The following is an 11,978-nucleotide window of genomic DNA, read 5'->3' as shown; positions in this document are numbered from 1 at the left end:
CAATACAAGCACAGCCTACGGACAAGGACAAAAAGATTAAATTCCAGAAACAAATGTAAAGAATAGACACTGACGACTTCAAAACAAAAACAAATTGCTGCTGCTCCTGCTGCTGCTGCTACTGTACCTCGCTCGATCTGTGCAGTGGATGCGGTAACGCCACCAATCTTCTCCAGCATTGAAGAGATCTTCCCTCCTCTTTGTCGCTGCTAGGCCGCGGATCTCCGCCCCGACGACGGCGTCGTCGTCGCCGTCCTTGTCTTCACCTCCGAATCATCGGCCTCCAGGAGCTCGTCACCATACTTGACAGTGTCGAGCTTGAGCTTCTTCTCGCTTTCCAGGCTCTCCCCCCGGGGACCCTTTCTCAAGATCTGTACCACCTCGTGCATGGTGGGCCGGTTCTCGGGCGTGTTCTGCGCGCACATCGTCGCGACGTGGACGACGTTCTTGAGCTCCTCCGCGTTGAACTTGCCTTGCAGCTTGGGGTCGACCAGCTCGGTCAGCCTGCCTTGGAACACCAGCGGCGCCGCCCACTCGACGATGGTCCGCTTGGTTCCCGGCCCCAGCTTCTCGATCGGCTTCTTCCCACTGATGAGCTCCAGCAGGAGGATCCCAAAGCTGTAGACGTCGCAGCTCTCCGAGACTTTCCCCCACATCGCGTACTCGGGCGCCAGGTAGCCGAGAGTTCCCTTGACACGGGTGGTGACGTGCGTCGCTCCCTCCGGGACGAGCTTGGCGAAGCCAAAGTCGGCCACCTGGGCTTCGAAGTCGGAGTTGAGCAGCACGTTGCTGGCTTTCACGTCCCGGTGGATGATGTGCGGCGTTGCATTGTGATGCAGGTACCTGGAAAGCATTGCAATCAACGATAAGAGCCAGAGCGAGAGCTGAGATTAAAGTCTGACTTACTCGAGTCCTTCGGCAGATCCGATGGCGATGTTCATTCGCTTGTCCCAGTCAAGCTGGTTGTCCGGCGCGAACTGACCGTGCAAATGTGACAAGAGGCTTAGATTTGGCATGTAGTCATACACTATCAAGCGCTCTTGTCCTTCAGCACAGTAGCCTCTTAGGCTCAACAGGTTTTTATGTCGAACTCGTCCAAGGATCTCCACCTCCACTGAGAATTCCATCTCTGCTTTCGTGCTCCATACTTTCAATCTCTTCACGGCGATCTGGCGCAGAGGAAAAACTGGATAAATCAAAACTTGAAAACTTCTCGTCACCAATACCTGCGAGCCATCCCAAAGTTGCCCCCAGTAGACACTGCCAAAGCCGCCTTCCCCTAGCTTGTTGTCATAGTTAAAGCTGTTTGTGGCCGAGTGGAGCTCTTTCAAGGAAAAAATTCTCCATTCCTTTTTTTCTGATGATTTTTGCCTGAAGAGCGCAAAGTAACCACAAAGTATATCGAAGGACTTGTATCGAAAACAAGATTACCTGGGAACTCTACCACAAATGCACCGCTCCAAGTACTCCATAAAAGCTCTGGCGAAGCACAAGAATAAAGAAGGAAAAGCTCGCTCACAACAGTAGAAAATCCCGGAGCGCACGATCCTCTCTCTTTCGCAAGTGTTGCAATCTGCCCATAAATAATTACTTTCCTCCTCTCCTGCTGTCCTGAGAAAAACAAAACGAGGCATCAAAAACCCAGCTACGCGCAAATGCATTGTATAGTGACGATCGCTATCGTAAGGCAAGAAAGAAGTTAATCTCTAATCGTGCGGGCATGAAGCCCATGAGTGAGAGCTAGCCGGATCGATCGAGACTCTAGAGCACCAAAAATCCGAGCAGCAAACAAGCAAGGCCAGAGAAGCTAACGCAAATGCCTCGATCTCTTGGATCTAGCACCAAAATCACTCGAAATACCTGAAATGTGATACAAGACCCTGCTGGAATCCGCCCGGATCGCCGAGATTTGAGTGAAGCTCCACGAAATATGAGAGATCCAATGCTTGGCGCTGGCGCTGGGCGGGCGATAGACCTAAAGGAAGACTCTCCTCATCCGCGCTTAGGGAAAGACCCAGCCACGGCGAAGTGGCTTTCTCTCGCTGGGCTACGCTACCCTCTGACTGACGGCAACCGCATATGCCGAGAACCATCGACCGGAATGGTGACCGTTGGATTCAAATGACCGAATATGCGATGGGATCCTAGGGTTTTAGGGTTTTGGAGCTGGAGCGATGCCGCTGGGCGTGCTCACGGGGTTTCTCCGGGCGAGGCGCGTGCCCAAGAAGGGATTTCTCTCCCTCAGCCCCAAGCGCGCCGAGAAGAACTACTACAAGGGCAAGGGCGTGATCAACTACGGCCGATTGACGAAGAAAGGTATGCCGATTGATCCATCGATTCGATTCTAGTTCACATTTTGCCCTATTCTCTTCAGGAGGATTTAGCGTCCTGCTTCACAAGCTCCCGAAATTCGTCGTGCCGGATATCACTGGATTCAAGGTCTGTTCTCCATTTCATCCATCGCTGCGTGACTGATCGATCGAAATCTTAGCTCAAGCCCTATGTCGCGCACAATGTGCCCAAGATCGTGTCGAAGGAGAAGCTCGAGAAGGAGAAAGCCAGCGCTGGAATCTGAATTGATGCCGTGCGAACATTCCGGTACGCTTGGAGAATATGCCGTCACCGGCGTTAAAATATTCTCATCCATTTAAAAATTTTGACTTTTACCTTTTCTTTCGACCTTTATAGGGCTCATGTTTGAATGGCACACGCGCATCTTCATCTTGATCAGTGGTGGCTATGGCGGAGACGTGCGCCATTCCAGTCTCGCAGTGGCAATTCCGGATCTCCTCCCCAATCCCGCGCCACAGCGGCGGCATCGGCAGCGCGAATTCCAGGGAGCAATGCGTCGCCAAGGCCGCGGCGGCGGGATCGTTCGTCCTCCACGACGATCAAGATCAAGAATGCAGGTCTGTCGCTGCGATTTCACCTCCTCTCCGGCGTAGATCTGATGCCGCGCCGCTCGTCGGTGAAATCGCGGGGATTCTCGACACCGTCCGCGACGTCCGCGAGCTCCCGGACGCTCTAGCGAGGTTTCGCGGCCGATTGACGCCCTTCGCAGTCGGCAAGATTCTCCAGGGCGTCAAGGACGCCGGATCGGCGCTCTTCTTTTACCGCTGGGTGGGATCGCAGGATTTGTTCCGGCACACCACATTCTCGATGAACTGCGCGCTCAATCTCCTCGTCAGGGCCGGGCAGCACGGACAGGCTGTCCAGCTCTTCCGCGAGGAGAGGTGTGTGCCCAACGAATTCACGTATGGATCTCTCATCCATGGGCTGTGCAAGGCCGGGAAGCTGGATCAAGCGTACGAGCTCCTGGACGAGATGAGAGACCGAGGAATTCCTCCCGGGGTGGCCGTCCACAATGGCGTGATCAAGGGCCTGTGCAAGGCCGGGAGGTTTGGCGACGCGCTGGGCTACTTCAAGACGGTGGCGGGCACCAAGTGCACGCCAGACATCATCACTTTCAACATCCTGGTGGACGCTCTCGTGAAGTCGGGGAGAGTGGAGGAGGCCTTCCAGATCTTCGAGAGCATGCACACGTCCAGCCAGTGCCTGCCAAACGTGGTGACTTACACCACCGTGATCAATGGGCTGTGCAAAGATGGGAAGCTGGACAGGGCGATCGAGCTGCTGGATCTCATGAACGAGACTGGCTGCTGCCCAAACGTGATCACTTACAGCGTCTTGGTTGAAGGGCTGTGCAAAGCTGGCCGGACAGACAAAGGTTTCACGCTCCTGCAAGAGATGACCAGGCGGGGATTCCAGCCGGACGTGATCATGTACAACACGCTGCTAAACGGGCTTTGCAAATCAAGGAGGCTCGATGAGGCGCTGGAGCTCGTCCAGCTGATGATCCGGAGTGGCTGCTACCCGACGGTGGTGACTTACAACAGCCTCATGGAGCTGTTTTGCCGGAGCAAGCAGGTTGACAGGGCTTTCAGGCTCATACAGGTGATGAGCGAGCGCGGGTGCCCGCCGGACGTGATCAACTACAACACGGTGATCGCGGGCCTGTGCCGGGATGCGAGGCTGGACGATGCCCAGGCGCTGCTCAAGCAGATGGTGGCGGCGAGGTGTGTGCCGGACGTGATCACTTACAGCACTATCATCGACGGGCTGTGCAAGGACTGGAGAGTGGACGCGGACTGGAAGCTGGAGGCGGCTTGCGAGATCCTGGAGATGATGAAGCAGACGGGGTGCCCGCCGAATGCTGGAACTTACGCCGTCGTCATCGAGGGGCTGTGCCGAGCCAGGAAGTCGCAGCAGGCGCTCGCGCTGCTGCGGCGGATGATCGACAGCGAGGTGGTCCCGGACTTGTCCTCGTTCAGCATGGTGATCGGCAGCCTGTGCAAGTCCCACGACCTGGATGCCGCGTACAAGATCTTCGGGATGATGAGCGAGCGGGAATGCAAGCCCAATCCGGTGGCTTACGCGGCGCTGATCGACGGCCTCTCGAAAGGTGGCGAGGTGGACAAGGCCGTGCGAGTTTTCGAGCTCATGGTGGAGAGCTTCCGGCCGGGTGTGGCGACTTACAACAGCGTCCTGGACGGGCTTTGTGGCGTTGGAAGGATTGAAGAGGCTGTGAGAATGGTGGAGGGGATGATCCACAAGGAATGCTTTCCAGACGGGGCGAGCTACGGGGCGCTCATCCGGGGCTTGTGTCGCGTCTCGTGCGTGGAGGAGGCGTACGAGCTCTTCCAGGCGGTGGAGGCTAAAGGATTTGCCATGGAGGTTGGAGTGTACAACGTTTTGGTGAACGAGCTGTGCAAGAAGAAGAGGCTGAGCGATGCTCACGGGGTCGCAAATAAGTTGATCGAAGCGGGATACAAGCAACAAGGATGAAAGAAAGAGCATACAATGCAAAGATAACATAGTCAATGAATGTCGAAATCCGTTGACTTTGATTGAATTTGAGTGGATTCTGCGACTCACATCAAGTATCACATTATGTTGAACGAATTATCTTTCATGGAATACATATATTCACTAGCTGCATTTTCAAATTGAGAGAGGGATACTCCATGGGATTTTTGTTCATCATCAATGCCAAATCGAGAGCTGTGCTCTCGTACTCATGACGCAACCAGTCCTGAACATTGCTACTTGTTGCTTCATTTATCAACCACAAATGCCAACCCTGAAGTTCCAGCACGTCTCTATGCCTTACTTGACTCAGAGTGCAATCATCGCCACATCCAAGTTATATACAACGTCACTGCAAATATAACAGCCTTTCTCTCTAGTTCTGCAGCTACAAAGCTTCATTCACAAGACCCTCCAGCCACGTCACGATGACGATTGCGAGATGGACGAGCGTACACTGTGGAGCAGCTTTTGGACGTTCACCTCGTTCTCGGCGTACTGTGACCTGCCGCAACGAGACACTCGCGTCGCCCAGGGCTTTCGCTTCTCCCTCTTGGCAGGGGCGGGAAAATCTGTTGCTAAAGTTGTGAGAGGAGATGAAGCGTTCGATCTCGGCCTTTACGCACTCACGTCCATGTTGTTTAGCTCCACTCCCAGTTTCACCACCCCTGTTCCTCCAGCAAAGAGCTTCATCGCCAGGTTTCCTCTCCCGTACTCGTTGCCCAGCAGGTTGGCCGTGCAGGTGACGATCAAGAGCGTGAGATGGAGAGACTGCCAGCTCTGGAGCATCGTCCACCACTGACGTCGTCAGGGAACTCCGGAATGATGAAACAGGTGTAAATAGGAAAATGCTACAACGTGAGTATTTCCTGGTTGTGCCTTGATCTCTCCCTTGATCTGCTGTTTGTTTCAACAGGGAACTTGTCCAGCTTGATCGCCATCCAGTAAGCAAAAGTTGTGAAGATTCAGCCCCTTGACAGTGCCACTAGCGAACACTATTGTGCTCAATCCAAGCTCTCAAGATGTCCTTGAAGATGTTGTGGAACGCCACCACAAGTCTGGAATACATCAAGCCACCGAGAACTTTTTGATCACTTTCTCCAGCTTTCCAACAGTTGGACGCCCTCGTAGAATCTGCGAGGTCCCCATCCTCTCCTGGAGATATCTCTCCACATTCCTTTTAATCCTCACTCACCAGTGCCTTGTGGGCCATCAATGCACCTCGTACCCGCGACTGCGCCAGATCTAGCTCCCTCACCTTGCCAGCATGTCTACTCTACATGGTGCAGACAATCTCCAGCACTTCGCCCATTCAGCTTCCTCTCGCAGCCCACTGTACTTATAGGATTCATGGTGCCGACGTCCATGAGATTAAGGATCTCTTAAGCATATTCATCATTAGGGTGTAGTTTTGTTTGATAGAGTTCTTGGTTTATTTGATTAACCCTATTATTCTGCAAGTAGTTTCAAAGAAGGCAAGAGCTACCTGCTGACTTAGCATCTCTCATCTCTAAAAGATTTCCTAGGATCAAACAATGAGTCACATATCCTTTATATTTATTAAGGAGTATATTCATTAATATTATAATAAGAATTAAACCTTAAACCTTTATTATCATTATTATGTACATTGGGCATTTTGGATTAATTTTCTAGATTAGTTTGGGATTAATTTGAGAACAGGACTTTGTAGCTAGAATATTCAATATAAATCCATCTTTTCTCTAATGCCTTAAGACTTTTAATTTTTCGTGTATACCTACATTGGATACACTCAAACAAATGTTTGAATGATAAAAATTCAATTGTCATTCTTGCAATCAATTATCACAATACACAATAAGATCAATGGCAATTATGAGAGATGTTATTTATTATTTTATTAGTAATTTAATTATTTCCCCTCCTCTCAATAACGAACTTCTAACAGTTTAAACACTTTCATATCCTAAAATCCTCATAATCAAATTTTGATACTCTACAGAAGTTATATCAAGAGTCGAAACAATTCAATATAGCATTGCACTCACAACTCAACTAAGATGGGCTTTTCAATTTAGAGCTAAAGATTAGTATGCAACTAAAGTTTAATGGCACATAGTCCAAGTTTTGTAGCTTCTTCAACTAAGTTGGATTTCAAATTGCTGTGCAATTTTATCTCTAATTTATTATGTAAACTTGATTAGATCTCTTTTTAGTGGAATGCCTCTTTTCTAATTCTTTGCCCTTTTTAAAATATTTTTTAGGATTTTAATCTCTTTGTTCAATGTTTCACTAGCATATTCAATAATATTAATCAAGATCACCATCAATAAATTACAGCAATTGTACCAAGGGTCTAAGTCTACATTTGTTTATGTATTGGAATTTTAGATGGTCACCATTAATACAATGCAACCTTCAAGGAATATTTCCACCTTGACCTTTATGACAATGTAAAAAATTTCATACTTTCTCATTCAGCCCCTTCCACCAAGAACACTAAAAACAATCTTACTTTTTGTATATCAAAGATATTAAGTCACTTCATTATCAAGTTCTTAGTCCCTCTTTGCCCCATCTATAGCTAGAACTGACATACTGCCATTTTGAGAAATGCCTTAAGCTTTATCTGCAAAAAATTAGAATCTCTTGAAGTTCCAATATATAAAACATTTTCATATTTCAAGTGGACTCTAAACACTTTGCAGCTGTGACATATGGATGCTTGCATTTTTTTCTTCTTGTTTTTCCAATAAAGCTAGAGTTACTTAGCAGAAGTTCTGACTGACCAGTGGCTAATGCTTGAAAGGAGATGATGGTCCAATATGATTTCTTCACAAGGTTGTAGATGCAAACGGCTTGGAGATTGAGGTGGCACATGCTTGTTGGAAGCTCCAACCAATTACGACGTTTGAGATGGAGAGCTACAGGCTTTTCCAGCATTGAGCATGTTACTGACTAGCAGATTGCCACCTTGTAGAGGCCAATCGGCTGAGTATGCTGGAAACTGTCCTGTCTCATAGTCTGCAAACTGATCCAAGGTTGCCCAGGCTACTTGCTTCCAGTGACGCCCACCTTCTTCTTCCAGCCCCAGCAACACAAAGGCCCCAGGTATTCCATCATTACAATGACCATCACCTTGTGTCCGTACCAGAAAGGATCCACTCTACAGTAAGAGTAGCGGCCTTAAGACCTTGTGGCAGTGGGAAGTCATTCCAAACTTTGGCACCTGGAATTGCAATTGCGGTCCAGGCTTTAGAGTGAGTATCATAAACTTGCAACCTGCTATCTCGAAAAATGAGGTCCCTAGTAAGATTAGCCGTCAATATGCCACTACTACTTGAAAAGTTCCAGACTTGGGAGCTCAAGTGCCAAGTATAAATGGTGAAACGTTCAGATTGTATGTGTGTCTAGAGCATATGGATGCTGAACTGCTCCTGGTTGCCTCTCATTTCCAACTTAACGTCACCCCAAGAGTAGAGCGGCCATTGGAAGCCCTCAGAAATGATGTCATTTTTGTGAAAGCCACATAGCATGCCCAAGGATGAGGCCATAGGAATGAAGCCCCATGGCAACAACCTGTTTGACACCACTCCTACCAGTTGTTCCTCTGGATACCAGGCGAGCACAGGTGGCCATGAGAGTCTGTCTTGGAACCTGCCTTCAGATCCTGTCCATGAGCAAAAGCACGCACTCCTTCCCCCTGGCTGAGATGTCTAGCTTTGGCAGATCGCTCAACACACTGATTTCCAATTCCTTGAAAACTCTATGATGTCACCTCACCTTGCTGCTCTTTCTCAGCATCAGCTTCGTTGCAGTGCCGTCCCCCCTCCTCTTGCGTAAACGGGAAACCCTACGTTCTTCACCTCTTACACGTGGAAAGGATTCCACGAATTAAGATTTGACTCTGCCTTTGATGGGTCAACAAGATTTGAAAGAAGAAAATATTTATTCATATAGTTTAACAATGTTCAGGATTTAGAAACACTGTGATGATTGTTATTATTGTGCTACGTCGTCCATGTTTTCGGCCATGTCTTCGTATAACAATATAGTATTTCCAAAATATCCAACTTAAGACTTCATAAATCACAGCCATGGCAACTTTGGAGCATTGGTAGGAACAACTTCAAATGCGATCAAGTAGTAATTTTTAGTTGCAGACCCAGCAGCCTTTGTGGTGATGGTGTATGACCTGCTGTTTTCTGGCTTGAACGAATTGTACTCATCATAGTAGACCCTCATATTGGTGCTGAACTTGTCATAATGGGTGCTCCAAGCACCTCCCTCTGTGTTGGAGTAGTACATCTTCACCCACGGGAAAGACACAATGGCAGATTGACGCTTGCTAAGGGTGAATTGAAGCTCCTGCAAAAGCAAGAAACCAATCTCAAGGCTATAAACTTTGTTTCCAAGTTGAGCATGCAAGTTCACGCACCTGAGGATTGGAATGGCTGCTGAGGTTCACCAACACTTCCCAAGAGTCATAGTCGTCACCATCAACCATGTAGTACGCCCTGAATTTCATATCCACGTTGTCCTCCTCGAACACGAAGCGCGCTACTTGGATCTCCTGCTCGGGCTTCGTGTAGATATGGATTGCCGGACGACCACTGACGAACACCTGGGGCATCGCATAGAAGTTCTTCTCTACACCGACCTTGGGGCGGAAGTTGAGCTGGTAGTGCGCCTTGGTATCCACAAGGTCGCAATCGTCGTAGTACTCGTGGGGCTTCGCGATCAGGCAAGCCGCGCCGTTGTGCCATTCGGTGTGGAAGTTCATCACGCCGGCAGAGATCTGGAAGAGGCTCATGGCGACGCTGGCCATGCTGGGGTACTTGAATTCCCCCCCTTCTTTCACTAGCTTGGAGAGAGCATCGAACATGACTTGGTTGAGCGCGGATTTGATCCGGTCATTGATGTCTCTCTGGAAGTCGGCCACCTCCGAGGCTGAGTAGCCGCAATCTTTGGCGCTTTGGATCATCTCGCGGAGCAGCGTTGAGTACAATGCGAGCGCGGATCCGTAAGAGAGGAGTGTGTGCTTCATGTAGCTGGGCTGGGAGAAGAGATTGAGCATCTGGAGGAGCTGGGCCTTGGAGTTCTCGAATCGCACCACGATCTTCTGGGTGCCGACCGAGTTATCGTCCTTGAAGGCCTCGACCGAGACGTAGTAGTCCTGGCCCAGCTGGGAGATGGTGGCATTGGCAGCTCTTGCTTGATCCGCGATGTTTTCAGCCAGAGCTTGCTCGATCATCTTCCCCACCGCCTCGAACAGCGAATCCATAGCGGCCTTGTTCTGCTCCGCGGTGCGCCCTGCAAACGCAATGCTCCACACATGCCCGAATATGGCTTGCACGAAGGAGCCCACAACCGGGATCATCCCGAGCCCCAGCGAAATGCCCTCCTGGAACCCATCCAGGATGGCCTGATCAACATCAACATCCACCATCTTTCCTTGAAAGAATTTCGGAGCTCTGGAGCAAGATTAAAGCAAGAGAAGCCGGATGAACTTGCAAGTAGGAAGGAACCCAATGTTATATCTGTGGAGCGGCTTGGGTCTTTTAAAGCATACGAGGAGGATATGCTTGCACAATGACGGGAGTACTTGTCGATCGATGCTTATCAGCTACAAGTGATCCGTCGTTTTCATTGTTCTGTATACGTAGTGAGCTGCAAGTTCTAGCGACCAAAACATCTTTACCACAATCGAAACCTAACAGTAACACCAGCAAGAACAACGTGGGAGGGAGAATCTTGAACAAGGCACAGGCGACAAGTTACGTTGTTTTCGCGGCTGCACGCGTACGATTCACGGATTAATTTGGATTTGGTGCTCTAGAAATTTCTAAGTTGTGGCCCATCGAGATCAGCATGAGCTGTTTGTCAGAGTGTGTCAGATTGGTACCGCCCATTTGCGTCTTTGTACGAGTGCCTCTGGCAAAATGGAGTTGCCCGACGAGGACAAGGAAAAGGTGGTCCTTCTTTCCTTCTTCAGGCCGTAGACATTGTGTTTACGAACTGGAAAGAAGCCATACTGCATGGCCACCACGTCTGGTGGGGTGGAACTTGCCTGGAATGGGGACCCAACCAGTGCCCTCGTCCTCCTCTATGGTGTCGCATTTGGGGCTCCTGGAGCGCGACGTCTTGCCCGAGCGTAGCTAGAGTCATCGTTGTTAGTTGTGGGTTTGAACGCATTCCGGATTACTTTAAATAAACATCATTATTGTTCATGGAATTAAAGATTCAATAAAAATAATAAAAGCTTGTGATCTAAAATAGCTTTGTTATATTATATTCTAATAAATACTTTATCTAAATATCTAAGAAATGACTATAACTTTAAAATTTAACTTTATTTCAGGAATTTAAGGAATTTTTATAAAAAAACATAAAATGCCACAATGAGCGCATTTGTTGCTCTTGATACATGTTATTTATATAATAAATTAGAATTTGGGGAATAAATACTTATAAAAACAAAACATATGATTAAACAATTTATATTATAATATATAGTTTCTGATATATATAATAAAAAATTATAAATGTTGTAATTAAAAATCATTTGTGAGTGCATGGAATATGGAAAGGGAATATAGAAATGTGCATATCAATTAGCCCAAAAACCCTAACTTATATACAGGAGCGAGTGGTCCGAATTGAAACCAATCCAACGGCTACCAAAATCCCACTACGCTAATATTAGTATACGGCATCGTAGCCGTACACTTGGCCCTCACATCATCCCCTCCTCTCGGAATAATGGAAGGCCGTTAGGGTTCTCTTGTAGATGGGCCAGGATCTGGAGGAACGTCAGGAGGAGGCATCGGCAGATCTGTAGACGGTATTAACTGCTCCTAATCCCTTTGTATGAAGTGTTTCAACCGTTGCACATGCACAATCTCCGGAGGATCGGCCTATTGAACATCATACCGAACCTCATAAACTTGCGGTCCAACTTGCCGCAACACCTGATACAGTCCTTTCCATTGCACAAGGAGCCCCTTAGATAAACCACATACCGTAAGATGGGGAAAATAGACTAACACCAAATCATCCACTTTGTACTCTGCAGGTGGACGATGATGGGAGTTGTAACGCCATTGTTGTCCCACTTGTACGCAGCCTAA

General features: G+C 48.6%; 3 protein-coding genes across 3 annotated transcripts; 1 reads left to right on the top strand and 2 right to left on the bottom strand.

The window, feature by feature from the left end:
• Positions 1-20: 20 nt before the first annotated feature.
• On the bottom strand, positions 21-2,080 carry LOC9656369 (PTI1-like tyrosine-protein kinase At3g15890). Its single transcript, XM_002973768.2, has 5 exons — positions 1,861-2,080; positions 1,432-1,611; positions 1,227-1,371; positions 907-1,169; positions 21-843 (listed from the first exon to the last, which is right to left on the bottom strand). Exons 2-5 carry the CDS (start codon positions 1,470-1,472, stop codon positions 210-212), a joined length of 1,083 nt encoding a protein of 360 aa, XP_002973814.1. The 5' UTR covers positions 1,473-1,611; positions 1,861-2,080; the 3' UTR covers positions 21-209.
• Positions 2,081-2,162: 82 nt separating this feature from the next.
• Positions 2,163-4,992, top strand: LOC9643009 (pentatricopeptide repeat-containing protein At1g09900). Its single transcript, XM_002973955.2, has 4 exons — positions 2,163-2,316; positions 2,375-2,439; positions 2,492-2,598; positions 2,689-4,992. Exon 4 carries the CDS (start codon positions 2,740-2,742, stop codon positions 4,843-4,845), a length of 2,106 nt encoding a protein of 701 aa, XP_002974001.2. The 5' UTR covers positions 2,163-2,316; positions 2,375-2,439; positions 2,492-2,598; positions 2,689-2,739; the 3' UTR covers positions 4,846-4,992.
• Positions 4,993-8,778: 3,786 nt separating this feature from the next.
• On the bottom strand, positions 8,779-10,488 carry LOC9656368. Its single transcript, XM_002973767.2, has 2 exons — positions 9,287-10,488; positions 8,779-9,216 (listed from the first exon to the last, which is right to left on the bottom strand). Exons 1-2 carry the CDS (start codon positions 10,295-10,297, stop codon positions 8,938-8,940), a joined length of 1,290 nt encoding a protein of 429 aa, XP_002973813.1. The 5' UTR covers positions 10,298-10,488; the 3' UTR covers positions 8,779-8,937.
• Positions 10,489-11,978: the final 1,490 nt, after the last annotated feature.

The sequence above is a fragment of the Selaginella moellendorffii genome, unplaced genomic scaffold (assembly GCF_000143415.4).
Source record: "Selaginella moellendorffii unplaced genomic scaffold, v1.0 SELMOscaffold_23, whole genome shotgun sequence".
NCBI classification, from domain to species: domain Eukaryota; kingdom Viridiplantae; phylum Streptophyta; class Lycopodiopsida; order Selaginellales; family Selaginellaceae; genus Selaginella; species Selaginella moellendorffii.
The sequence above is the reverse complement of the archived record's forward strand: the minus strand, read 5'-3'. Positions and strand labels throughout refer to the sequence as shown.

What these genes read in the sequence shown, in the direction of transcription:
- LOC9656369 (XM_002973768.2), bottom strand. Translation starts at nt 1,472, where the DNA reads ATGGAGTACTTGGAGCGGTGCATTTGTGGTAGAGTTCCCAG. An exon ending in ATTTGTGGTAGAGTTCCCAG is followed by an intron (nt 1,372 to 1,431) that starts GTAATCTTGTTT and finishes TGCGCTCTTCAG; the next exon opens with GCAAAAATCATCAGAAAAAA. An exon ending in GGATCTGCCGAAGGACTCGA is followed by an intron (nt 844 to 906) that starts GTAAGTCAGACT and finishes AATGCTTTCCAG; the next exon opens with GTACCTGCATCACAATGCAA.
- LOC9643009 (XM_002973955.2), top strand. Translation starts at nt 2,740, where the DNA reads ATGGCGGAGACGTGCGCCATTCCAGTCTCGCAGTGGCAATTCCGGATC.
- LOC9656368 (XM_002973767.2), bottom strand. Translation starts at nt 10,297, where the DNA reads ATGGTGGATGTTGATGTTGATCAGGCCATCCTGGATGGGTTCCAGGAG. An exon ending in GCAGCCATTCCAATCCTCAG is followed by an intron (nt 9,217 to 9,286) that starts GTGCGTGAACTT and finishes TTGCTTTTGCAG; the next exon opens with GAGCTTCAATTCACCCTTAG.